Genomic DNA, 26,611 nt, shown 5'->3' with positions numbered 1-26,611 from the left:
CGTAAATATCGTGTCTCGCCACATATCAATCTCCAAATCTTGGAGAAAACCCAGCTGCTGCCACCGAGCGCTCAACGACGTCAGCTGGAACATCACGCCAAGCGACGTTCACCCAGTTCGCCACGGTCTCAACCGATGGCGGCATTGGATTTCCTCCGCGAGAGTAGAGCACAGCATCAGACTTCTTCCAGCTGTAAATGATGGGCGACAGTTTGTCCTTGAACGACTTGTAGATCCCGATATCTCCCGCTTGCACATAGGTTGTTAATCTGCTTGGGATGACGAACATCTGCACCCCTTTCGCGGTGCACCGAGTCTTCACCATCTTGGAGATGTGTGCACGCATGCTGTCCCAGACCAGCCCTTTTCCCTGCGAGCACGTGTCGAAAATGGGCAGAAACACCCGATCCAGCGAACGAGTGAGAAGCGTCGAATCGACCCATGCCTTGGGTTGGTTCGCGACGTAGACGTTGCCGTAGCGCTCAATCTTGCCATCCTGCTTGGCCCCTTTCCAAACAACCAGCAGGGCAGCTTGCGGCCGGTTGCCGTGACGGCCAGCACAGCCGTTACCCGCATTGAAGCAAATCCCGTAGACTTTAGCACGACGTGGCGCGCTCCAACTTGGTCCACCGTCTGGCGGCGCGTGTAGTGGGTCTAACTTGACTCACTACTTTAGCTTACACGTTGCGCAACGTGTATGAGGAAGCGTAAGTACTTAGTAATTACTTAGGTTAATTATATTTGAATACACAAATATAAGTTAACTTAGACAAGACTCCAAGTAGCTAGTTTAAGGTAAAATGAGAATTGTATTGTTTGTAAATTGATCTTCCTCTAAAATCTGCTAAAAACTGTTTATCATCTATAAAAGGGTTGGCAGCGGCTGGCTGTCAGAGCCCCGCCAATATGCACGGCTCTGATTGGTAGAAAGATGCTGCTTTCTACCAATAGGATCTTTGGGTAGGTGTGGACCACTCATTGTGGTGGCCCACTTCAATGTATCCATTGGTGTGTCTTACACCAAGGTGAGGAAGTATCCAAAACTTTTAACAGATAACCTATCTGTTAAATTCACAAGTGGCTGCAAGCCACTTGTACGTGTAACCCCGTTACACCATCCCCCCTTAAGGTTAGACGCGCGGGGTCCCCGCACGTCAATCTTCGGAATTGACCATTCGTCAATTCTCCGCGTTTGGAGAAGAAACCCGCGCTCATTCAACGCTGAGCGCGCCACAGAAGAAGACCTCGAAGTGGGTGGAGAGTCATCTCTCCATCGACGACTACTTCGGGCGAAGTACGGCGACGTCGTCGACTTCGACGACGACGATGAAGACATGGAGGGCGAGGAGGACTCGCCCTCAAAGCGCGAAGACTCCGTGTCGAGCGAATCGCTCGACCCTCACGCCAAGAACGTTCGCCCGCGTGAAGGGGACGAATCGGACGCTTCGAGTTCGAAGCGTTCGCGTACTCAGAGCGATACCCACTCGCTTTCGCTGGGGCTCTCAGTACTCCGCGCGCTGCTGCTGCAGCGCGTGATGTCAAAGCTCAAGGCTCTCCGCGCGCTGCGCCTGCAGCGCGCGATCCATGGATGCCGTCCGCGTCCGAGATCGCGGACCGGTTTGGGAACTCGGTACCTCCGAATTAGGTGCCGTTGTAGGTATGCAGCGCCATCAAAGATGACGCTGTGGCTGCCGAGCTGCACTTTGATGCGGAAACGCATCAAAGGCGCGATTACTACATCGGACTCTTTCATGAGCTCCGATGGTTTCAAAGCAAGAAGACCTCTTCTCGCAGCAAAGTGCCCGAATGGCAGGCACTTTGTCAAAGCTGGAACGCCTTTGTTGAGAACTTCAACAAGAGGCCGAGTGCTTACCGTGATCGGATTAAGTAAGCGCGTGATCGCTTCGAGACGTACTCGAAGCGTGGAAAGTTGGAGCAACTTCATGTTGCTGCTGAGGAGGCAAATGTGCCGTGCGCTGTGCCCGAGGGCTTTCAATGCACGAAGTGCTTTCCAGGCGCGGTCCGCTTGAGCGACCGCGACCTGAACGGGTACACATCGTTCCGTGTGCCCGAGAGTCTCAAAGAGCTCCGTGCTAAGTTCTTAGCACGTGAGGGTTCGGGCGCTAGCGATGATCGCAGCGCTCGTGTTACTTCCGCTGCGCCAGCGCGTACCGCTCTTCGTACGCCCTCACCATTTCCGGAACGTCCTCCAGGAAGACGTTCCGCGGCTCCCATGTATCTCGATGGGGAGGAAATCCTCTCCAACGAATACGAAAACGAGCCCCTTGAGAGTTCGTTTTCGGGATACTATGGTCAACAATCCGCTCAACAATCCAGCGGGTTGAGCCGAGGGCGTCACGGATCGGCGGTGGCGGGGGTGGGAACACGCCCCGGGTATGATCAGCCCCGAGCTGATCAGTACACGTCTCTCCACGACCGGGTGACCGTCGTGGAGCGTCTGCAGGGCGCTGAGTTCGCCGCCCTGAAGCAGGAGCTGGCGAACCAGAAGGCCCAAGTCGCGGCGGTCTCGCAGACCGCCTCGAATATCCAGGTCGAGCTGGGGACCCAGATGAAGGGGTTGCTCCAGCGCGTCCGCGCGCTGGAGGAGAGGCTGCTCGTCGCCGAGGCCAAGTCCTCCGCTTCAGCCGAGCTAGATGGCTCGTGCTGCAGGTATGGCTTCAGCCGTCCGACGTAAAAGGTCGGATGGAGGCGCATGCTAGACGGTATGTCTAGCGTGTATGCGTTGCCGTGCCGTGCCAACACAGTGAACGGCCCGATGAAGCGCGGAGCAAGCTTGCTTGCTCCGAAATCCGAAACTGCATGTCTAGGCAGGTTTTGTGTAGCTAACAAAACTAATGAACCAACTTTAAATTCATTTGTGTTGCCTCTGCCCGCATTGTCTGCTATTGTGTCTTGGACAAACCGAATCACGGCTTGTCTTTTGGTGATGAAACTGATTGCATCCGAGCTGAAGTCATTCAGCTCGCTCTCCGCTAGAGGCCCGGCCTCTGCGTGGTTCTTTGCGGTGTCTGCGCCCTGCGCAGACCCGTGGTCGTTGGCCATGTTGTTGGGGGAGTCTGCGCCCTGCGCAGACTCATGTGGTTTGTCCATTGTTGCAGCTGACACTGTGCAAGTGTCAGCGGTTTTCTGCGGCTGCTGTGTTGCAGTCGTAGATCCTCCCCCACTTAAAGTGGGAGCCATCACTCCGAGTAAACTCGGTAGACGTGGATGCCGCATGGCATTCACGTAGAACGGTGTATGCCCGGTCGAGGCATGCACTGAGTTATTGATGGCAAACTCTGCCATCGATAAGCACTCGCTCCAGCATTGGAAAGAGTGAGCGTAGCTCTTCAACATATCGACGAGCACGCGATTCACGCGCTCGGTTTGACCGTCCGTCTGCGGATGATCCGCAGTCGACATGGAAAGCTGGCTCCCAAGAAGTGTAAACACTTCTTGCCACAGGTGCGCTGTGAAGCGCGGGTCTCTGTCCGACACGATGTCGGACGGCATGCCATGGTGTTTGAACACCATGTCGACGAGCAGACGGGCCGTCTGCTTCGCGGTCACCTCTGCTGGCACCGCAGCAAGATGTACCATCTTGCTGAAGCGGTCTACAAAGACCACAACACCGGTATTCCCTCCGCTATCCGGGGGAAGACCAAAGATGAAGTCCAACGACATGGACTTCCAACACTCCGACGGAGTCGGTAGTGATTGCAGTGGAGCCTGCGCGAATGGCGCAGGCTTTACGCGTTGACATACCTCGCAAGCACGGATGTACTTGCGCACCCACTTATACTGGTGGTGCCAGTAGAAGTCGCGCGTGAGAAGGACGTAAGTCTTCTCACGTCCGAGATGTCCCGCAGTCGGGGCATCATGATACTCGTACATGATCCTGAGTCGCAGGTCATGGTCATTTGGCACGACAACGCGATCCGCGTTGTCGTCGACTGCATTGTAAAGCAGTAGTCCGTCGTGCACACGAAAGCGGTGTGCACGCGCTCGAAGGTGCTTGGGCAGCTTCTGACGGGACTTGTCAGAAGGCGCTGTGCCAAAGGCCAGCAAGAGCTTCGCGTCCGCGTCGTGCTCGTACGCGGCCTTCACATCATCCAACAGAGATGATGTGGGTTTGCTCGATCGCATGGCGTCAATGGCATTGACGTCAACAGCTTCTGCAGTCCGGCGATAACGCGTCGGCCACCACGTTCAATCTTCCGGTTTGTATTCGACCCGGAAGTTATACTCCGCAAAGAATGAGAGCCATCTCGCCATTCTTTGTGATATGTGTGGCGACTTCACTGCAGTGCAATGTGATGCATGGTCGGAGCAGACCACAAACGGTCTACTTCCAAGTAGATACACTCGGAACTTTGCGAGTGCGTACCTCATGGCAAGGAGTTCCTTGTCATGTACCGGATAGTTGCGCTCAGCTGGCTTCAGCTGACGCGATTGGTAGTAGACGACACGATCGCGGCCCTCGTGATCGTGCTGCATCAACGCACATCCGATCGCGAAGTCGGATGCGTCGCACACTACGTGAAATAGGCGATCTTGGTCAGCCACTGCCAAGATCGGCGCCTCAGTCAAGCCCCGCTTGACTGCATCGAATGCCTTTTGGCAATCGGGTGTCCAATTCCACACATCTTCCTTCTTAAGAAGCTGTGACAGCGGGGAATCTTGCCCGCGTAATCCTCCACGTACTTGCACAAGTACGTGGCCAAGCCAAGGAACTGCCTCAGTTCCTTGACACTTGAAGGCGTTGGCCATTCATTAATCACTCTGACCTTTTCCGGGTCAGGGCGAACACCATTTTCCCTACGAGACACCCGAGGACGGGTATCTCGCTCGCCCCGAAGATACACTTCTTCAGATTCGCGTAGAGCTTATGCTTTCGCATAAGCTCAAGTAGCTTCCGGAGATGCACCCTGTGCATCTCTACGTCGGTCTTCCCGTCCACAGCTCGGCTGTGGATGAATACATCATCGAAGTAGCTCGGCGCGAAGTCGCGCACCGAGCGCAACAAGTGCGTCACGCACCTGTTGAAGGTCGCAGGAGCGTACTTAAGCCCCTGTGGCATTACTAGCCATTCCCAGAGCATGCCGCTTGGCGTGCTCACTGCCGTGAGAGGGATATCGCTCTCACGCATTAGGATTTGATAAAATCCATCTCGCAAGTCGAGAGTACTGTAAACGGTGCTCCCGGCCATCGAATCGATGATAACATCTTTTCGCGGTATCGGCGTTTGCGCCGGTACCGTCGCATCGTTCAGCTTGTTGTAGGCATGAACGATGCGCCATCCGCCCTGTGGCTTCTTGACACAGAACGTCGGAGCACTGTGCGGGGACTTTGTCTCCCGCACTTGTCCTGCCTTGCCACGACTTTCAAAGAAGTCATCGATTGCTTTTGCTTGCAGTGGCCACAGCCGCGTGATACAATACTTCGTGCCCGGTACGAGATCAATCTCGTGCTGAATGCCTTTATCCTGCGGAAGCTCCGCAGGAATCTCTTCCGGGAGTACGTCTTTGTACTCCCTTAATAATTCGTAACAGGGACTCGACTTCAGCGAGTCCCAACCTTGTTCCTCGAAGCGCTCTCGCTTCGTCTTCGCACTGAGAGTGTCTTCACTCTCAGTGGTACTTCCCATGAAGAGCTGCCTCAGCTCTTCGCTCTCGCTCTTCGTTCTTTCGCTATCCGAAAGAACGCAGACCTGCTCGATGCGTCCATCGTGCAAGTCGCGCGTGAAGCGCTTCCAGCTCATAGCTGGAAGTGAAGTCAACTCCGACGCCGTCGTCGGAGGACTAGCGAGTTCCATGTCACGATACTGGAATCCAGTATCGGTGCGCGTCAAGACGCTTAGCGTCTTGACATTCGGCGTCACCACCGCAGTCTGCCCAGCAGACTGCTCTTGTTGCGTCTCGGTCCCGGACCGAGACTTGCGCAGCGTTTTCCGCTTGCGCCGTCTTCTTGTTGTGCGGAGCCCGGCTCCGCACAGTTGTTCTTCTGGTCCAGGCCCGGCCGTGGACAATTGTTCGCCGGCGGACCCTGTCCACGGGCGCGCGGTATCAAGCCCGGCTTGACCGCATTTTCCATCGTGCAGCCCGGCTGCACGGTAATGTGTCCCTTCGCCGGCAGACCCTGTCTGCGGGCGCGCGATATCAAGCCCGGCTTGATCGCATGGCGCTTCGTCGTGCAGCCCGGCTGCACGACAGCATGCAAATTGCGTCAGTGCGGTACGTTTGCAACCGTCCTCACTGTTTGCAGCGTCAACTCCCGGAGTTGACACGCCTTCGTCACCTCGACGCCATTCATTGGCGGAGCCCCTCTTGACCGAGGGTGCGTCGGCTCCCGGAGCCGACGCGTCGTTGTCGACCTGACCACTTCGGGTCAGGGACTGTCCCTTACACGTTTGAACGTGGGTGTTGGTTCCCAGAACCAACACATCTTTTTCTTCCGATGTCGGCAGCATTGCCGACGTGGGTCTTACTTGTGCGCGCCCTCGCGCACTTCTTGGACACTCCGGGACAGCAGCATAAAGCGCTGTCTCGACTGGTGAGCCGCGCGCACCTGCTGGTGCGCGCGCTGCGGTAACAGGGCCATCGCTCTCTGTTCCGCTGTCTCGTCCGAAGCGCACGAGCGTGCGCTTCTTCCAGTCTATCACCGGATCATGCCGTGCAAGCCACGGCATGCCCATTACTACGTCGAACTTATCGTCCAGGTCCAGGACGATAAAGTGTTCGACAAACACTCGTTGTTTGTACGAGAAGCGCACGTTCACGACGCGCTTCTCGGTCTTTACGATGGCACCTGTTGCCAGTCGTACCTCCAGAAGACTTCGAGGTACATTTACTTCCTCGAAGTCAAGTCTCGACAGGCTTCGTAGTCGAACAAAGTTGTTCGACGCGCCTGAATCTACCAAAGCTCGAAGAGAGTCACTCGCTCTCTTCGAGTAAACCTTCAAGATGACTAGGTTCGGCCTGTCATCTTGTTTCTTGCAGTGAGAGCTGGTCTCACTGGGGGCTGCAGTCCTTAGTGTCGCGTGCCCGATGTCGGTACGCGCGACTGCATTACCAGTAGGGCGCCCCGCGCCTACTGGATGTTCGCGTTTTTTGTTGGTCCGCGGCGATGCCTAGCATCGCCACGACGGCCACCTCCAGGGGGCATGGGAGCTGTGCACTCCCGTGCAAAGTGACCGATCCTTCCGCAACGGAAGCATCGCACGCTACCTCCCTGCTGCTGGTAACCAGCAGTTGTTGCATTCGAGAGGTCCATTGGTTCTGGACCTCCCGGCCTCGCTACCGGGCGCGGTTGCGGCCTCGGCACGTTCACATGCAGTTTAGCCTGCCGCAGGCTAAACTCTTCTTGCATGGCAAGAGTAATCGCAGCTTCGACAGTACTCGGGTACTCTCGGAAGAGATAGGTCTTCACAGGCCCATCTCTAAGCCCCTTCATGAACGTGACGACCTTGGTCGCCTCGTCAATCGGGTTAGTCACAATATTTGATACCAAATATCGTGCGCGCTGCGCGTAAGCATGGACGTCATGCTTACCCTGCTGAAGGTCGAGGAACTCCGCCCTCGACCGGAACTCGTTTTGCGGGGGCTCAAACGCTTGTTTGAGCTCCTCTTTGAACACTTCGTACGTGCTGAAGCACGTAGGATCGGAGAGTCGGCGTCCATACGCCCAACTCCTTGCGCGTCCGCCAAGGCAGGACATGGCGAACGTGACCTTCGACAGCGGGTCGACGGTGCGTCGAGCCGCTATGGCTGTGTCGAGTTCGACAAGCCATCGGAGGAGAGGCTCGCCCTCTCTTCCCACGTAATTGCTTACGCTCAACTTTAATGGTTGAGCACGCGGTGTCGTCCCTGACGACGCCGTCACTGAGGAAGCAGCGTCACGCTGCTCCTTCATGATGAACCCCAGAGCAACACCATGTTGCTCCGTCGGCGATAGCGTACGCAGCATCGTAGCTATCGCCGCTTCTCCAATGACTGTTGACAGTCGTTGGAGGGCTTCCCACTCTGGGTCAGACAGGTGGGGGCAGTCCGCGCGTGCAACATGCGTTGCAGGCGTGTTGGAGCTCTCCATGGGCACCTCCGTGCTCATGTGGTTCTCGGCTCCGCGTTCGTACACCGCGTACGAACGTCAAGCGGTCGGTCGTTGGACGGACTACAAAGTGCTACCAGGTGTAGTGGGTTTAACTTGACTCACTACTTTAGCTTACACGTTGCGCAACGTGTATGAGGAAGCGTAAGTACTTAGTAATTACTTAGGTTAATTATATTTGAATACACAAATATAAGTTAACTTAGACAAGACTCCAAGTAGCTAGTTTAAGGTAAAATGAGAACTGTATTGCTTGTAAATTGATTTTCCTCCCAAATCTTCAAAAACTGTTTATCATCTATGAAAGGGTTGGCAGCGGCTGGCTGTCAGAGCTCCGCTAATATGCATGTCTCTGATTGGTAGAAAGATGCTGCTTTCTACCAATAGGATCTTTTGGGTATGTGTGGACCACTCACTGTGGTGGTCCACTTCAATGTATCCATCGGTGTGTCTTACACCAAGGTGAGGAAGTATCCAAAACGTTTAACAGATAACCTATCTGTTAAATTCACAAGTGGCTTGCAGCCACTTGTGCGTGTAACCCCGTTACAGCGCGGGTCCTCGAAGTAGACTGCGCCTCGTCAATCAGGATGGTGTGATCGTCGCTAAGACCATCGATGCATGACGTGAGATAGCTTAGAAAGCTTACCGCCTGGTCGGTCAACACATCATCGGTTAACACGGCAAGATTGGTGGTGCGGCGCAGCGACAGCCCGTACCGACGCATGAAGCCGTTGACCCAGCGGTCCGACGCAACGAAATCAGCATCGCCCAGCTCAGATGCGGCAAGCCGCTGCCCAGCGTCGCAAATCCAATCGCGAGAGATCTTCTCTTTGCAGACCGGCGAAACATCACTTGATCGAACAGGATATCCTCGATCTCGGAGAGCAGTGGCTTAGCGCCCGCCCCACTCAGGCGGCTGCGTAGCGCTGGCGCAGCCTTGATAGCGGTGCGCTGCTTCCACCAGTAGTGCACCTGAACTTCGGAAACCTTCCAGCCGCACTCGTTCTTGAAGTATGCAGCGGCTGGGGTGGGCACACCACCGTTTTTCTCGATCCACTGAACGACCTCTTTCTTCTCGGCCGTTGACTTGGGCATGCGTGACGACGGCATCTTCACTGGGAGTGGTTTGGCTGCTGGGGTTTTGTAGGGACTGGTAAAACGCAGAACGAAGAGAGCCGACCAAGAAAATTGGTGGTTCTGGTCATTGGTGGCTGGTAGTGATGGTATTATATTTGGTACGGTACACTATTATTTGAGTACCGCCAAAGCGGTACACAATTTGGTCTAGGTATACTATTTGGAAAGGTACTCTATTCGGTATTATCCGTTAAAATGTATCGGTTGGCTCTGGAGCCTGTTGGGTTACTACTCAGGGGAGTGACCTTATGTAGCCATCCCTGAATAGTGCCAGGGTCACTATTCCACGTAACCCCGTTACATTGTCAATCCGACAGCTGAGCCTGGAAAGAGTGACCCTTTGTGATGATAGAGCTGTTTGCCCACTTGTCCCCAAACCATAAGGAAACGCTTAAAAAGCTGCTGTCCTTGCTCGGCCCTGAGGGCGTGACTCAACTTGCGCAGCAAGGCCCCGACGCGGTAAACCCGCGTTTTGAGGTGTTCTCAAACTACGATAATGCTCTACTGGAGAACCTTCAGCAACGGATGGCCGCGATCGCGGCGCCCACGTCGTCATCGACGCTGCGTCAAAACCTAAGCCGCTCATGGTGAGTGCGAATACATGTGAGGACAAGGAAGAATAGAGCCTCCTGTTGTGGACCCGAGAGGTCGAGATGGCTATGAGCTCAGCCATGCTCCGGACGGAGCAGCATTGAGTGGCGCTAGCTATCTTGAAACTCGGTGGACGAGCGACGAGAGAGTCGGCACAAACATGCGGGACGTCGGTTGACGTTGAATTCCCGACGTGGGACTTGCTAAAACAGCATCTGCCCCGAGTGTTCGCTCCGCGTATCGCGTGTGTTCACGTTACATGGCTACTCGACAGAGTAAAACAGAATGGGTGGACTATGTCCAGGAGTTAAGGACTCTATGACCAGGAGTTGAGGACTCTAATTGCAGGCATGTATGCTAATTCTCTACCCGAAGCAGACAGCGTGACGATGTCCCTGGAGGGCCTACGCACTGGCGTTACCAAGACAGAGGTATTCGGTGTGTTTCCCAGCTTTTTGGAAGTGGTTTTGAACATCGCATTGAACGCAGAGTTCAATTTTAAGTCGTCATGACTTGGGTGGAATGGGTCGTACGCTAACTCTTCGAGTGATCCAAAACCCATGGACCTCAGGCTATCCTGAAGATGAGAAAGCTGAGCTTCGGGCTGCTGAGCAACGGCGGGGCATCCGCAGGTGTTTCATCTGTGGTGACACTCACCACCTGCGAGTCGGCTAGCCGCTGAGTAATCAGCGTCAAACTTCGGCAAGCCACAGCTTCGAGCCAGCCCCTAGGTTCATCTCGGGGAACCTAGATGACCCAGTAGGTGCGCGGCGGCCTACTGGGGAAGAAATATGTTCTGTTGTGCCCTGGCGAGGTCGAGGTCCACAAGACTTAGCCCCGAAGAGAGCCTTACTCTCTAACACGGAACGTGTGTGCAAGCCGGGCTTGCCAACCGTCCAGGCGACTCTGAAGGGCTTCAAGAAGCCGTGGACGATTTTGATCGATTCGGGCGCGCCGGGTAACTGTGTCCGGCGTTCCTCGATGGAAGATAGTCAGCTGTATGCTGAGGTGCTGGTAGTGCGTGTAGGTGACATCGCCACTGTTCGTCTCGCGACGGGCACTCGTGCAACGGTACCTAAGGTCCTTGTGGACCTGGTTTGGACTTTGATAGCATGAAACGCTGTCTGGTGTTGGACCCGGATTCGAGATGCGATCTAATTCGTGGCATGACGTAGTTGGAACGTCACGAGGCTTGGTTAGATTGGCCGCCCAATACCCTTGGTGCTACACACTTCCCACTGGTGGAGCATTGATGAGTCATGAACTCACCACTGCGAGGAAGCCGAAGCGCTTTTGGCGCGAGCACTGGACCGAGGCTGGCCACGTGCTAGATGTCGGATTTTCCGAGTTGATGGACAATGCGTATAGTGTCCCGAGCGTGGCTCGGACACTGTACGTGGAACTGCACGAATTCCGCTAAGCGGAGAGAGGCCGGAGGGCGAGACACTGCTGGGTGCTGCTGAAGGCACGGTGGAAACGATGCCGACGAACCGTGGGCGATGCCGAGCTGAAGGATGTGGATCGACACTATATCCGCTGAGCAGGAGCATGCCGGCCGTCAGCTGGCGCGGTCGGCATGACACCGTGGAATTGTGGAGTGGCACATAATCCACTGAGCGGAGGCTGTGGATCGAGCAGCTCTTCGTTGGGTGTCGGTCGAGACACCGAAGCTCTTGCAGAGCTGAATGAGGTGGTAATACCTGACGCCGGTAGGGGCGCGAAGTCGAAGATCTCTTCGAGACGGACCACGTCTGCGAAGGGAAGGCAGCGGCGCCGTGCGCTGGCTGCGAGGAGCAAGCGGTCTGAACTTGCACGAGTTGTGAACGGCGTGTTGAGCAGGGCTGCTCTACTCGAGAGCGAGCAACTCTACACACTCATGAACGGAGTGACGGGCGACGTCGACGGGGACATCCGTCTCGACGCCTTGCCCATGCTGGACGCTCTCTTGGAGCAGGACAAAATGTCTTTGGCCGAGCTCCGCAAGGCCTTGAGGGTCAGCGGATTGGCCATGGTGTTTGTGGTACGGCCAGACGAAGAACTGAATCCGTCCTCTCATCTTAATGAAGCTGTCCTCCAGGATACCGAGAAGGCGCAGCATGCGCGCAGCGGAACCGCTATTCTGAAGGACCCTTCTGACCCCTTCTACCCGGTGGTAAAAGAGTATGAAGATGTGGTCTCAAAGGAGTCGCCCTCGGAGCTACCTCCGGACCGAGGTGTGCCACGAAGTTGACTTTTTCAGGAATTAACTACTGCGTGACGAGGCAGTGGCCACTACCAAAGGAACAGCGTGACGCCGTTGACGCGTTCTTTCGTGCGAAGCACGAAGGGGTGGTGCGTGAGAGAAAGCCTCCGTACTCCACGGCCACATTCTGTGTCAGAAAGCCAAATGCCAAGTGGGATATCGTGCATGCTTTTAACAAGCCCGACGCTGCTACCATTAGGCGCAGATCCCGATCCCTAGGAAGGATGCTCTTGAGAACAACACGGCGGGTTGTACTATGTATAGTGCGCTCGACTTGGTCGATGGATAATATCAATGGCTCATGAGAGCGAGTGACGTCCCTCTCACGGCTGGGAGTACCCTTAACGGGATGCTATGGGAATGCTCCAGGGGTTGCCGAACGCACCGGCGACGTTCAGCCGTCTATTGACGCAGTTGTTTCGGTCCCGTCGGGCGTACGCACAAATGTATTTCGACGATAACTTCGTCCGCGGTCGTTCGGAGTACGGGAAAACAGAGGTGGAGAACCGTGTGGGGCACCTGCGAGTGGTGCTCGAGTACATGCGCACGAATATGTTATACGCCAACATTGGCAAATGCATCTCAGGTGCGAAAGAGAAACCCTTCTTAGGGTGCTTCATTGGGCAGCGAGGCCTGCGGACCGACCCGGCCAAGGTCAAGACCATTGTTGACTGCCCGATTTCTATGATCCAGAAGGACCTTCGCAAGTGGTTTGGCCTCGCCCATTACTTGCACATGCAGTGGGCCTACTTTGGTCCACTACTTAAGCAAACACGTTGCGCTACGTGTATGAGGAAGCGGTAGTTTAGTTTAGGATAAAATATACTTGAGTACACAAGTAGCTTAATTAGGGTAAAATGAGAACTGCATTGTTTGTTAATTGATCTTCCTCCTAAATCTGCTAAAACTGTTTATCATCCATGAAAGGGGTTGACAGCGGCTGGCTGTCAGAGCCCCGCCAATACGCACGTCTCTAATTAGTAGAAAGATGCTGCTTTCTACCAATATGATCTTTGGGTAGGTGTGAACCACTAATTGTAATGACCCACTTAATGTATCCAATGGTGTGCCTTACACCAATGTGAGGAAGTATCTAAAACTTTTAACAGATATCTTATTTGTTAAACTCGCAAGTGGCTTGTAACCACTTGTGCGTGTAACCCCGTTTGATCATCCCCCCCCCCCCCCCCCTTAAGGTTCGATGCGCGGGGTCGGACGCTTCATGCTCGAAGCTTTCGCGAACTGAGAGCGATACCCCACTCGCTTCTGTTGGGGCTCTCAGTTCTCCGCGCGCTCTACCTGCAGCGCGCGACCCGTGGATGCCGTCCGCGTCCGAGATCACGGACCGGTATGGAAACTCGGTACCTCCGAATGAGGTGCCGCTGTACGTATGCAGCGCCATCAAGGATGACGCTGTGGCCGCCAAGCTGCACGTTGATGCGGAAACGCATCAAAGGCGCGATTACTACATCGGACTCTTTCATGATCTCCTATTGTTTCAAAGCAAGAAGACATCATCTCGCAGCAAAGTACCCCAGTGGCAGGCACTTTGTCAAAGTTGAAATGATTTTGTTGCGAACTTCTACAAGAAGCCGGTGTGGTAAAGTATCAATCAAGAAAAGTTCTCCAGGGAGGCCGATGCCCATCAATCACCAGCTAGGACCGGGACGGATCCAGATCCATGAAGGACGATGAAAGGAGAAGACGGGAGAGGACGTGTGATCCGGCGAAGTGACGCCTGAGTGTCAGGAGGGCGAAGACATCCGATCCCGTGTGGTCGCTATCGATCTGAGCGAGTAGAGGATACCGGATCTGGGGCCGGACTAAGTCGACAAGCGTAAAGCCGGAGGGACGCACGCGTTAGCGTGAGAAACGACGGGATCGGCGGGTTGGGACCGCGACAGGGCAGGATTGGTGGAGGATCGGGACGGATTACCGATCGGCATACAGGTTCGGGCAGATCGCCGATCGGCGGAGGATGGGAAACCTCGGGAGGCACATTCAGGGCATGAATCCAGGTAGCGTCTAGTTGTAGGATCAGAGTAGGGATGGTAGACCGTAGGGGGATACAGGGTAAACATAAATCAGAGCTGAATTTGCATCCAAGGACACAAGTCTTCACATCTCGGGGAATCGCATTGGCCCTGACCAAGTTACAAGAAGAAGGTAGTTGATCTAGCAGTCTGGGTAAGTCTGGAGTAATACATTGACCAACTTTCCCTGCTCTAGTGACCTACTGTTTGTGTGCAAGCCTTCGATCGACCGGAGTTATTTGCTTGGCTGGCGATCGTTTCACCTGTCGACCGAACTCGATTCCGCTATAGGAAGTGGTAAGCAACTCAAGGAAAGGAAGAAGGAAAGGAGCGCCTACGAAAATTAACAACAGGGCCCGGATCGACTCCAGGCCACTCGATCGGAGCTGAAGACACTCAATCCAGGCACACAACCGGACGTAGAGCGAAGATTCCCGCGCTGCTCCACCCATTTCCCCGCGTCACGTCAAGATATTCAATCCCCACCAAGCGCTGCATCTTCAAGTTCGGCCGATCACGGATCATTGGGGGACCCCCTCCGTTGGTCGGTGTCTGGGCATTAGTGGGAAGCTCGATCTAGCCTTAACCAGATATTGGCAGATCCCGCTACACCACAATGGTGCGCGTGCCCGGATCTCTTGGGGACTCCGGATTTCACCTTGAGTCCGCAGAAGATGCGCAAGTGAAGAAAGAACCAGGGGGAGAGGCGTCATCGGAAGTCGGATCGGCGAAGACGCTGCTGAACGAAACGAGATCCACGGATCGACAGAGGGCTGCGAGGACCTCTGTCAGCGGAATCGAGGGCGATCTGGAGACAGATCGAGAAGTTAAACCTCAATATCCTCCCCAGGTCCCTTCGGGGACGCCTGTGGATCTCGACGCAAGTCGAGATCCACTAACAAAACATACCAAGGTCGGATCAAACCGATATGCATGCGCAGACTCGCCGATCAAGCCCGATCCATACTAATTCATCCCTCATGCCTCCCGACGCACCGCGATCTCGATGGAAGCCAAAACCGCGCAGAGGCAGATGAAAGCCCCTGAATCAGATGACGGAGACCTTTGGAAATCTACACCCGGGTGGACGGAGGCTGATCTGGAACGACATTACTACCGGAAGGAGCTTCATGATTTCTTTGCCAGGACCCAATGATGCTTATCATCCGACCGAAGCTGATCGGAGATCTGGCGGAGTCGATCCCCACTCCTCCGGTGCTGGTCGACATATTATTAGCCGTGTAAAGCTTGGTACATCTGCTGAAGGAGGCTGGTTTCGAGGTGGGAGTGTTCAATCTGAACGAAGTATATGGATTGGATCTGGAAGTTATCCGATCCTCACAGACTGGGATCCCTGATGAAGGAGATCCCGAACATTCCAGACGCAGTGACCCAGGATCCAGACGTATTGCCTCAGAGCGGATCGACCGGATGTCGGATGAGCCGGATGAGGCGAGGCGGGTGAACGCCATTCTCTTCCAGGCGTATAGCGATGCCGTAGCCACTCCGCGGGTCGTAGACTCGGGAGGGGCTAGCGTACGGTAACCCGAAATACGCGATAGAAAACCGCGTATCTCGGTTGGCGTGTGAACTTGTGCAATCCCTATAGGCGTCGTTTATCTTCGGCGGACCGAGCTTGCTAACCGAACACCAATTGCTATCAATTCGGGATCAATATACAGAAACGCAGAGAACTTCCAGGCGCTACACGTTAGGGGAGTCCTGAATGGGGAGTTAGATCACAAGCAAAAACCTTCTCCGAAAAATAGATAACTTACGTAAATACAGAGTTCGTACACACAATATGCAGCCTGAAAGTAATTGGGTTGCAACCTGAATACAGGTCAATTCAGGATGCCCCATGGGCACCACCCCCGAAGGGTCGAGGGAACTATACAGGTACCGTCCTACCCCACGAAATCTACAATCGGATCCTAGGAGGCGATTGCTGCAACCTCCTAAAACAGGAATATGAAATGCGAATGTACACCCGGGGGGGGGGGGGGGTACACCGCAACTGGTCAAGTGAAACTGGTGTACCAGCCCGCGTGGACCGATAGCTTTTGGGGTACCTGACTTGGGTTGAATATGGAGTGAGAGTCCCACGCGAGTCTGCTGCGCCTGATCTTCGGCGTCCGTCGGTTATCGCTCGCGCCCCTGGGCCTTCCGTTAGGCAATCCGTCCGGGGCGAGGGATTGGTTTTGCCTCAGCGTCGTCGCTTCTTGACGAAATGCGTTCAAGGTTAGGATGCACAGAAACCACTTGTGCCTTTGAACGCAAAACGAACTCTGTTTGATCTTATATCTCTGTTCTATCTCTTTTCTTGGGCTATCTTCTTCATTACCTGAAGGACTCTGGATTCTTCAGCGGTCTCCTCTGCTGGTGTCTCTTCGTAATTCCCCACGCCAACTCAGGATCTTTTGAGATTTGTATACCTGGGCGTGAGTTGGTAGCGCACACGCATCACTTGATGGCGGAGGGACTTGGGGCCTGACGGCAGGATCGGCTGCACCATCGACCATTCGGGTGCGGTCCGACTAGCTCTACATAGTGAACTCAAGTCATGGTTGGAAGTGGCACTTGGGCGTCATCCCGGCCGCTGTCTTCGCGGACCGGGCGCGTTGCTGGGCTGCGGTCATCGGCAGTATCTTGGACTTGCTCCATTCGGGTTGTCATCAGTCAATTCGGGTTGGGCTTGGGCTTCTCATCCTGAACTTCATCCATTCAGGCGGAGCGTCTTCAATTCGGGTGGCAGGTTCTCCATCCGGGTGGTCAATCTCCAATTCAGGTTGCCGACGACTCCACGAGCTCGAGCGCTGCACGTTGTCTCGCTGCTTGAGGTCTTTAACATTCGTGTACCTCGCTCGGGGTCTTCTTCAGCTCTGCAACCTGGATGGTGGCTTCCTTCGGGGCGTCAAAACTTGTTTTGGATGTTGGTGGATGGGTTTCCTCTGATCTTGGGTTGTAGTCGATGTCGGCGGATGATCAGGCCCCGTTAAGGCGGGTGGCATCTCGGGATACGGTCACCGAGGGCTCTTGACTCCTTCGCTCAGGATACCCACTGTCAAACAAGGCCGGCGGTCGTACTGGGCCCTTCAAGCTCCTCCTAACCTTTCGTGTTATACGTTGCAGGGCATCCAAATCCCCTCAAACTCCAGAGCAGGACGCACTCGGGTGTCCCACTCGTACGCCATCCTGGGCGTATTTTCAATTCTCCGCAATCACACGTTCCTTTCAGATCGGCCGGGGGCAGCTGCGCCTGGACCACCTAGCAATTTTCCGGTTGCCTCGTGTCACGGACCTCTTCGCCATACCTGTCGGCCACTGAGCTCCAATCGGACAGATCGTCGGAGCTCCAGCGTATGTCCCTCGGCCCATCAGGAGCGACTATGCTGGAAAATCGATCGAAGGACCTCGTGCAGCGACAATCACCGTGGAAACAGACTGCGAAGGTGACGACCCAACCGGATCAGTCCCGATCAGATGAATCGACGGGGCGATTGGAGTCGAATTGCCAAACCGCTATGAGTCGGTTTTTGAGAGAACAGCGGGTAGGCACGGCTCGACCGGCGAAGAAGATGACTGATAACCCCGGTACACAGGATGTGGAGATGGAATCCACTAGTTCGCGAGATTCCGATCCATCCAACGGCGAATACGATCACGGCGATGCTGACGCACCCGAGCCCAACCGGGCTGCGATCCCGACGACGGCGACGAGGGCGCCCGGAACGTCCCTGATCCCGAGAGTTCGGATCTCGGCGGTATCCGATCTGAAGGAATTCAGCGGGAAAGATCAAGATGAAGAACGGGCTAGGGCGTGGATCAGCAAAGTCAAGGCCTCGTTCTTGCGGGATCAGGCGACGGACGAAGAGAATTGCCTCACTTTCGCCGATCTTCTTACGGAAGTAGCCAAGAATTGGTACTAGCAGCTGGCCCGATCGACCCGAAACAAGTGGAGCAATCTACTGCGCAGTTTCCAGACTCAGTAGTGCGGACTTGGAATATCGGTCGCGTGTTAATATTATCACTCCCGCAAGCGATCCGATGAACCGCCGCTCGATTATCTCTATCGGCTGAATGTAGCCGCGCTCGGTGCAAAGTTGAATATTAAGGATGGTGACCCGAAGGCACGTCACGAGCACGTGGAACATTTCATCAAGACGTTAGGCGATCTGGATCTGGCAGATCAACTCACGCTACTGAGACTCGCAGATTCCGATGACGTAGAAGAGGTGTTATGCGCTCGCGAGAGTACCAAGAGCAGACAGAAGCGATCAACTTTCAGATCGAAATACAGCCAGAAGGCCCAACCGCAGCGCCGGCAGCCCCGGCTAATCGAGCCGCACATGCAGCCCAGATCGCACAATACGGATTCCGGATCAGACACTGGGTCGGACGGATCGGACTCGGAAGGCGATCGGCGTCGAATCTACCTAGCGTCTGCAGTTGGAGAAATACCGAAAGAGGAGGAATCACCACGCCAGAAAGGTAATAATACCGATCAACCCAGATCGGACTTTTAATCTCGAAGCCGGTATGACGGATCGGATCGTGAACGTTGTTCACACTGCGGATCTCGCCGGCATACAGATCCTGACTGATGGAGACGTATCACGTACCAGACGTGCGGCAAGAAAGGGCACCCGGCGGATCACTGCCTGTTTGTGTGCCGCGGGTGCAGCGAGCTACACGCCGCGGGCAAATGAACGCTGGTAGATCGACTAGGTGCGCGACCTGATGTATGCGGTAATACATATGATCTGCATGTGAAACCTGCCGCTAAGATTGTGAACCTCTGCCGAGTCGATGAATATTGCCGATCTGGCATCGACGCGCCTTTGGACCTTCGATCCGGTAGGTTAGAGGGTATTGGGAGCGATCGCAGCCTGTAGAGTGGTTCAAGCCAGCTGAAGGCGAGATTACGACAGATCAGTCAACACTTGATCGAAAGTTGCCCCGCATCCGGGAGACTTGTAGATCGAATACGGTGGAACCCGATCTCCTTCCCGGGGAATCCAGAGGATACTGCAGATACCACTCCCCTGGGAAATGGTTTCACCAAGCCAAGATCGCCGGCAAGATCAACAATGTGAAGACGATTTTAATCTTAGCTACTGGCGCCAAGGTGTCCATAGTGGATACAGCCTTTGATCGTAAGGTTGGGTGCTATATCGACATGAGTCAGAGCCAAGAGTGTGTGGGGATCGGCGAAAACATGTATACAACTGACGGAAGAACCAAGATCAAGATCACGTTGCCAGGATCATTCGTATACTTTTTCGATATCTGGGTTGGTGATCTGGCCGGACAGGACGCGATTCTAGGCATGGACTTTATAATCCCGGCGGGTATCAGACTGGATCTGGCTGACGGATCCATCTGTTTGCCGGACGAGATCAAGCTAAGTGGTCGACGACAGCTCTACTCCGGGAACGCCAGAAATCTAGAGGTGGGAGGACATCTGCAGGTCGACCCCGGTGAATCGGCTGAGCTCCCGACGCGCCTGAAGATGTCCGATCGAGAGAAGTTGCGGGGACCTCTGGGTACCTACGGTAGCCAATGGGCCTGGCCGCACGAGATACCTCAGGATTACCAATATCAGCGGTCAGAAGCTTATCATACAGCGAAATGAACAGATAGGGGTATGGCTTGCGGGCGATCGTGTACTCCGACTGCCCCGATATGTGTCGATCGGATCCCGACGGTATATGGAATGAGTAATGGGGTTACATGCACAAATGGCAACAAGCCACTTGTGATTTTTACAGATAAAATAATCTGCACCAGGCTAAACCCCATGCGAACGTACCTAGGCTGCAACCGCGCTCGGTAGTAAGGACGGGAGGTCCAGAACCAATGGACCTCTCGAACGCAACGGCTGCTGGCTACCAGCAACAGGGAGGCAACGTGCGATGCTTCCGTTGCGGAAGAATTGATCACTTTGCACGGGAGCGCACAGCTTACATACCCCCTGGAGGTGGCTGTCGTGGCGATGCTAGGCATCGCCGCGGACCAACAAAAAACGCGAACATCCAGAAGGCGCGGGGCACCCTACTGGTAACGCGGTCACGCGTGCCGACATCGGGCACGCGACACTGAGGACTGCAGCCCCCAGTGAGACCAGCTCTCACTGCAAGAAACAAGATGACAGGCCGAACCTAGTCATCTTGAAGGTTTACTCGAAGAGAGCGAGTGACTCACTTCGAGCTTTGGTAGATTCAGGCGCGTCGAGCAACTTTGTTCGACTACGGAGCCTGTCGAGACTTGACTTCGAGGAAGTAAATGTACCTCGAAGTCTTCTGGAGGTACGACTGGCAACAGGTGCCATCGTAAAGACCGAGAAGCGCGTCGTGAACGTGCGCTTCTCGTACAAACAACGAGTGTTTGTCGAACACTTTATCGTCCTGGACCTGGACGATAAGTTCGACGTAGTAATGGGCATGCCGTGGCTTGCACGGCATGATCCGGTGATAGACTGGAAGAAGCGCACGCTCGTGCGCTTCGGACGAGACAGCGGAACAGAGAGCGATGGCCCTGTTACCGTAGCGCACGCACCAACAGGTGCGCGCGACTCATCAGTCGAGACAGCGCTTAATGCTGCTGTCCTGAAATGTCCAAGAAGTGCGCGAGGGCGCGCACGAGTGGGGCCATCGTCGGCAATGCTGCCCACGTCAGAAGAAAAAGATGTGCTAGTTACGGAAGCCAACACTCGCATTCAAGTGTGTAAGGGACATTTCCTGACCCGAAGAGGTCAGGTCGACAATGACGAGTCGGCTCCGGGAGCCGACGCACCCTCGGTCATGAGGGGCTCCGCCAATAACTGGCGTCGAGGTGACGAAGGCGTTTTGACGATGCAAACAGTACAGACGGTTGCAAACGTACCGCACTGACACAATTGCATGCTGTCATGCTGCCGGGCTGCACGACGAAGTGCCATGCGGTCTAGCCGGGCTTGCCACCGCGCGCCCGCGGACAGGGTCCGCCGGCGAACAATTGTCCACGGCCGGGCCTGGACCAGAAGAACAACTGTGCGGAGCCCGGCTCCGCACAACAAAAAGACGGCGCATGCGAAGAACGCTGCGCAAGGCTCGGTCCGGGACCGAGACGCGACAAGACCTGTCTGCTGAACAGACTGAGGCGGTGATACCAAACGTTGAAATGGGCAACCACTTGACGCGCACCGATACTGGATTCCAGTATCGCGAAATGGAACTCACTAATCCTCCGACGACGGCGTCGGAGTTGACTTCACTTCCAGCTATGAGCTGGAAGCGCTTCACGCGCGACTTGCACGATGGACGCATCGAGCAGGTCTGCGTTCTTTCGGATAGCGAAAGAACGAAGAGCGAGAGCAATGAGGTGAGACAGCCCTTCATGGGAAGTACCACTGAGAGTGAAGACACTCTCAGTGCGAAGACGAAGCGAGAGCGCTTCGAGGAACAAGGTTGGGACTCGCTGAAGTCGAGTCCCTGTTACGAATTATTAAGGGAGTACAAAGACGTACTCCCGGAAGAGATTCCTGCGGAGCTTCCGCAGGATAAAGGCATTCAGCACGAGATTGATCTCGTACCGGGCACGAAGTATTGTATCACGCGGCAGTGGCCACTGCAAGCAAAAGCAATCGATGACTTCTTTGAAAGTCGTGGCAAGGCAGGACAAGTGCGGGAGTCAAAGTCCCCACACACTTCTCCGACGTTCTGTGTCAAGATGTAGTGGGTCTAACTTGACTTACTGCTTTAGCTTACACGTTGCGCTACGTGTACGAGGAAGCGTAGGTACTTAGTAATACCTTGAGGTAATTATACTTGAGTCCACAAGTATACTATAAATCAAATAAAACACCAAGTAGCTTAATTAGGGTAAAATGAGAACTGTATTGTTTATAAATTGATCTACCTCCTAAATCTGCTAAAATTGTTTATCATCTATGAAAGGGTTGACAGCGGCTAGCTGTCAGAGCCCTTCCAATATGCACGTCTCAAATTGGTAGAAAGACGCTGTTTTCTACCAACAGGATCTTTGGGTAGGTGTGGACCCCTCCTTGCGGTGGTCCACTTCATTGTATCCACTGGTGTGACTTACACCAAGTTGATGAAGTATCTAAAAAATATATAGATATTTTATGTGTTAATTCACATGCGTCTTGTAGCCACTTGTGCGTGTAACCCCGTTACAATCTTGATGTTCACCGAGTTGGAGATCCGGTTGATGATCCACGCGACCATGTTCACAGCTTGGGCCTACCACTACTTCTCGACGGCTTCGTGGAAGAGCATACAGCGTGCCATTTCCACCAGGCTTCGGTTCAATGAGCCAGTCCATTCTGCCGAGGCGTGTATGGCACCGCCGTTTCATGATTGATGCCACTGCGGTCGAGGTAGGCCTTGAACGGCTTATCTGTGTACCCACCATCATTGTCAGAATGTCGGCGCTAGACCGCCGTGCCTGCTGCGTTCTCCATTGCTGCCTTGAAGGTCTTGAACGTCGACAGCACCTCCGATTTGGCATTCATGAAGTAGACTGTGACGTGAGTAGTCACGATGAAGGTTACCGCGTATGTGCAACCACCGGGGGATTGGTCTGCGTACGTCTGTGTGTACCCGACCCAGTCCGTTTGCACTCTTGACGAGCGTCTCCGGTTGTTGGGAATAGTCGTCGGCTCTCATCTTGCCTATGCAACAGCCTGCGCAGTCGGCATCAGTGGTGACACCGTCCGAAACGCGAGGCACTCCGTCCGCCATGATCAACAAGTGTTCGTTGCGTTATAATGGGATGTGGCCGAACCGGGCGTGCACAACGACTCGATAGCCCCGTACGAAATTGCATCACCGCATGGCACACCTTGCCCCCCCCCCCCCCCCGGTTTCAACATGTAGACGTTCCCGAAGCGCTTGACATTAGTGACGGAAGAATCGCCATAGCGAAAGACACACTTGTCCTTGCTGGACTACGCGATGATGTCCATCTCGGCTAGCTTCGAAATCGAGATGAGGCTTCCACCAACTTCAGGGATGTACAACACATCCCACAGCGCGACCAACGTGCTGTCTACCAGTTTCATTCCGACAGTACCCTTTGCAACTGCGTCGATTGTCGAGACATCCGCACTCGCAATGCATACAGGTGTCTTCAGCTCCTTCATGCACACGAACTTGTCCCGGACGCTGGTCATGTGCGAGCTGGTACCGGAATCCACGGGCCACTCCGACTTGTTCACCGTACCTGTTTCCATAAATGCGAAGTCCGACGCAGCCTGCGCAACCTGGCCACGCTCGTTGTCGGTATTCTTCTTGCGGCACTCGGATTCCTTGTGGCCAGTATTCTTGCAGTAGAAGCAATTGCCGTTGAACTGATGTCCTTCTTCTTCGTAGAAAACACCTTCTCTTGAGGCGATGACGATTCACCCGAGTTTGAAAATCAGAGAGCGCTTGAATAACGTACGAGAGCGTCATAATCGGTGTGTTCTCGAGCACGGTACAGCTCATCCGGTACCCGTCGGTCAAACTGCCGAGCAGCAGCACTGCAGGCGGGTCACGTTGTGAGTCTCAACAATCGTCACCATCTGGAGAACGATTTCCTTGAATCGGTCCACGCGAGTCCTAAACCACATACCCGGTTCCGTCTTGAAGTAATGCAGCTTATTGGTGACGGGAAGTCGGTCCTTGAGGGCGCTCCGGTTAAACGGCTCCTGAAGCATGGTCCGTGCGTCTGTCCCAGTCATCGCACAACAGATGTAAATTTGGAACTCAAGCCCCAGTGATAACCCTAAGGTATTTCAGATCGTCGGTCTTCCTTGGATGGGTCCGTGGTGCAACTGCTCCCCGAGTCGAACTCGGCCTTAATGTTGTGGGGTGACAGTCCTTCGTGCGCTTCATCCCGATGTTGCATTCCCGGAGGAACTAGTTGTATTCCAAGAGCTTGACGGTGTCCGCGCAGTTTGGGCTCATAATCAGTTGAAATTGTTGGTAGTTGGAAGGAAATCCGAGAGTAAGCTCGTTTTACGTTAGTGTCTTTGCTTGCTTGCACTTCCTACTGTCTGCAATGCCCCCCTAGTATCATGTTCATGCGACCCAAACGGTCCAGAATGCGGCCCAAACCAATTTGCCAATCATGGGATTGGCCCAAACGATCTGGGATGCGGCCCAAGCGTAGCTCCCACTTGCTCGTGGCCCAGGTCCTTCAACATGGCTCGGGTCCACAGCACCTCCTGGGTGCATAGTCCGAGTGCCATATGCTCGGCCTCCGCCGAACTTAGCGCCACCGTGCGCTGGTACTTCGACTTGAAGAACACCGGCGCCCCGCTGATCAACACCATCGTTCCGGACACCGAGCGGCGGTCGGCCAGAGTGCTGCCCCAGTCCGCGTCCGTGTACGCTTCCACCACGATCTTCTCCCCGTTGCCATTTTAGACGATGCCGACGTCTCGGGTACTCTTCAGGTACCGGAGCACTCGGATCGCAGCCTTCCAATGCTGCTGCCCAGGATTCTCCAAAAACCATGACAACTGCGTGATTACGTATGCCACATCCGGGCGAGTGCGCGTCGTGATGTACGACAGCCATCCAATGAGAGCTCGATATGGTTTTGCCTGCATTGTCGCACGTTCGGCGTGAGTCGTCAGTGACTGAGGCTTCGTCAGCGTCAGGCCCGACTCGCACGGGTTGACCACCATCTTGGCGTCCTGCTGGTTGAACCTCTTCACCACGTCATCAATGTAACCCGTCTGCTTTATCATGAGCGTCTTGGCCGTGTAGTCGTGGTTGATCTCCATACCAAGGATGAACCATCTTGAACGAGTTCGTGAGCGCCACCTTAACTTCCTGGATTCCGTCAGTCGTCTTGGCCCCAATAATCATGTCGTCCACGTACAAGCATATGTACACGTACTTGCCCTCCTTACCCTTAACGTAGACGTACTGATCGGCACCGCAACATGAAATTCGATGTTCACGAAGACTCGGTGGATTGTCTTGTGCCAAGCATACACTGCTTGCTTCAGATCGTAGATCGCCTTCTCGAGTCTGCACATCATGTTCCTCGCGTTCGCGACGCCGTTGGGCACCTCCAAGCACACGCGCTCCGTGAGTCCGCTGTTGAGGAACGCAGTGTCCGCATCCAACTGCTCGGCCACGTACGCCTTCGCCGCCACCACCGACAACGCAACTCGGATTGAGTTCATGCTGGCCACGGGCGAGTATGTCTCGAAGAAGTCTCAAAGAAGTCTACGCCAAACTTTTGTTTAAACCCCTTCGCCACCAGGCGAGCCTTGTACCTGATTACTTGTCCGTGCTCGTTGCGCTTCTTCACGAACACCCACCGACATCCGATCGGCCGAACATTCGCTGTCCTTTGAACCATCATCCAGCACCCATTATCAGCGTGTGTTTTTATCTCCGCGTTCATCGCCTTGGTCCACTCCGAAGACTCGTTGCTACGCATCGCCTGTTGATACGTGCTTGGTGCGTCGTCCGCATCACCGACATCTGCAGCGTACGCCAACACAGCTTCTACAAGCAGGTTATCCTCGTCAAACCTTGGTCGCTTAGGCGATGGAGGCCAGAAGTGATCGTCGTTGTCCGAGTCTTCGTTGCTGTGCATCCTCGAGTCTTCGGCATCTGTTAATCCATCTCCAAGAATCGCAGATTCACGTACACGCCGGATCCGTTCCGATTCTGGGTGGAACACGATTTCCTCAGTCATCGCTGGGTTCCCCACCTTTGGAAGTTCGTCAGATCCTGTACCTATGACTCGTTCAGCTCCTCCTCTCGCATCTCCGAGTCTTCGGCAGTCTCTCCCACTGACTCACTCCATTGGGTTATCAGTCGTAGGTGGCTGCGCAGGTTCAGGTAACGCAGCATCCTCGCCATCCTTCGTCACTTGTATGGTCACCGAGTCTTCGGTGGACGACGTGTCGTAGATGCCATTTACTTCTCGTTCGTCGAGTTTCACCAATTTGGTCACCTTCACCTTGTTTGACTCCAAGTCGTACACTCGGTAACCCTTTGAGTCTTCGGCGTACCCCAGAAACATGCACTTGAAGCTCGTTGCTTCCAACTTCGTGCGTTTTGCCTTGCCAGTGTGTGCATACCCGATCGATCCAAACACACGTAAGTGGTCCAACCGAGGTTTCGCCTTGAACGACAACTCGTACTGAGTCTTCGTTTGGTGCATACTGTTGGTCGACCGGTTGATTAAGTCCACTGCCGTGCTGACTGCCTCTGACCACCACAACGTGGTCACACCCTTATAATGTAGTTCAGCGAATCAGGTTGCAAAATCCAGTCATATTCAAATGCACCCTCGAGTGGCACGCGCAGGCCGTGCGCCTCGCGGTAGGGACTCAGCCGTGCAGACAGCGAGTGCAACGACAACATAGATGTACTGGTAAAAATAAACCAAGTTGCACCGTCGCTCGACGTGTTGCCTCGATGCGCCAAGTGGCGTGCTTAATGCTAAACCGACTCTTTAGAGATAATTTAATATGGACGATTGTATT

At 54.5% G+C, this 26,611-nt stretch overlaps 1 protein-coding gene across 1 annotated transcript; it reads right to left on the bottom strand.

Moving 5' to 3' along the window:
* Positions 1 to 25: 25 nt before the first annotated feature.
* On the bottom strand, positions 26 to 9,219 carry IUM83_03704 (Pogo transposable element; the record flags this gene model as incomplete). The annotated part of the gene is made up of 3 exons (XM_067927732.1): positions 26 to 496; positions 8,756 to 8,899; positions 8,962 to 9,219. The coding sequence occupies 3 exons, from the start codon at positions 9,217 to 9,219 to the stop codon at positions 26 to 28; spliced, it is 873 nt and encodes a 290-aa protein (XP_067795476.1).
* Positions 9,220 to 26,611: the final 17,392 nt, after the last annotated feature.

Source organism: Phytophthora cinnamomi, assembly GCF_018691715.1.
Source record: "Phytophthora cinnamomi strain GKB4 chromosome Unknown Contig21, whole genome shotgun sequence".
Classification (NCBI taxonomy): Eukaryota; Oomycota; class Peronosporomycetes; order Peronosporales; family Peronosporaceae; genus Phytophthora; species Phytophthora cinnamomi.
The sequence above is the reverse complement of the archived record's forward strand: the minus strand, read 5'-3'. Positions and strand labels throughout refer to the sequence as shown.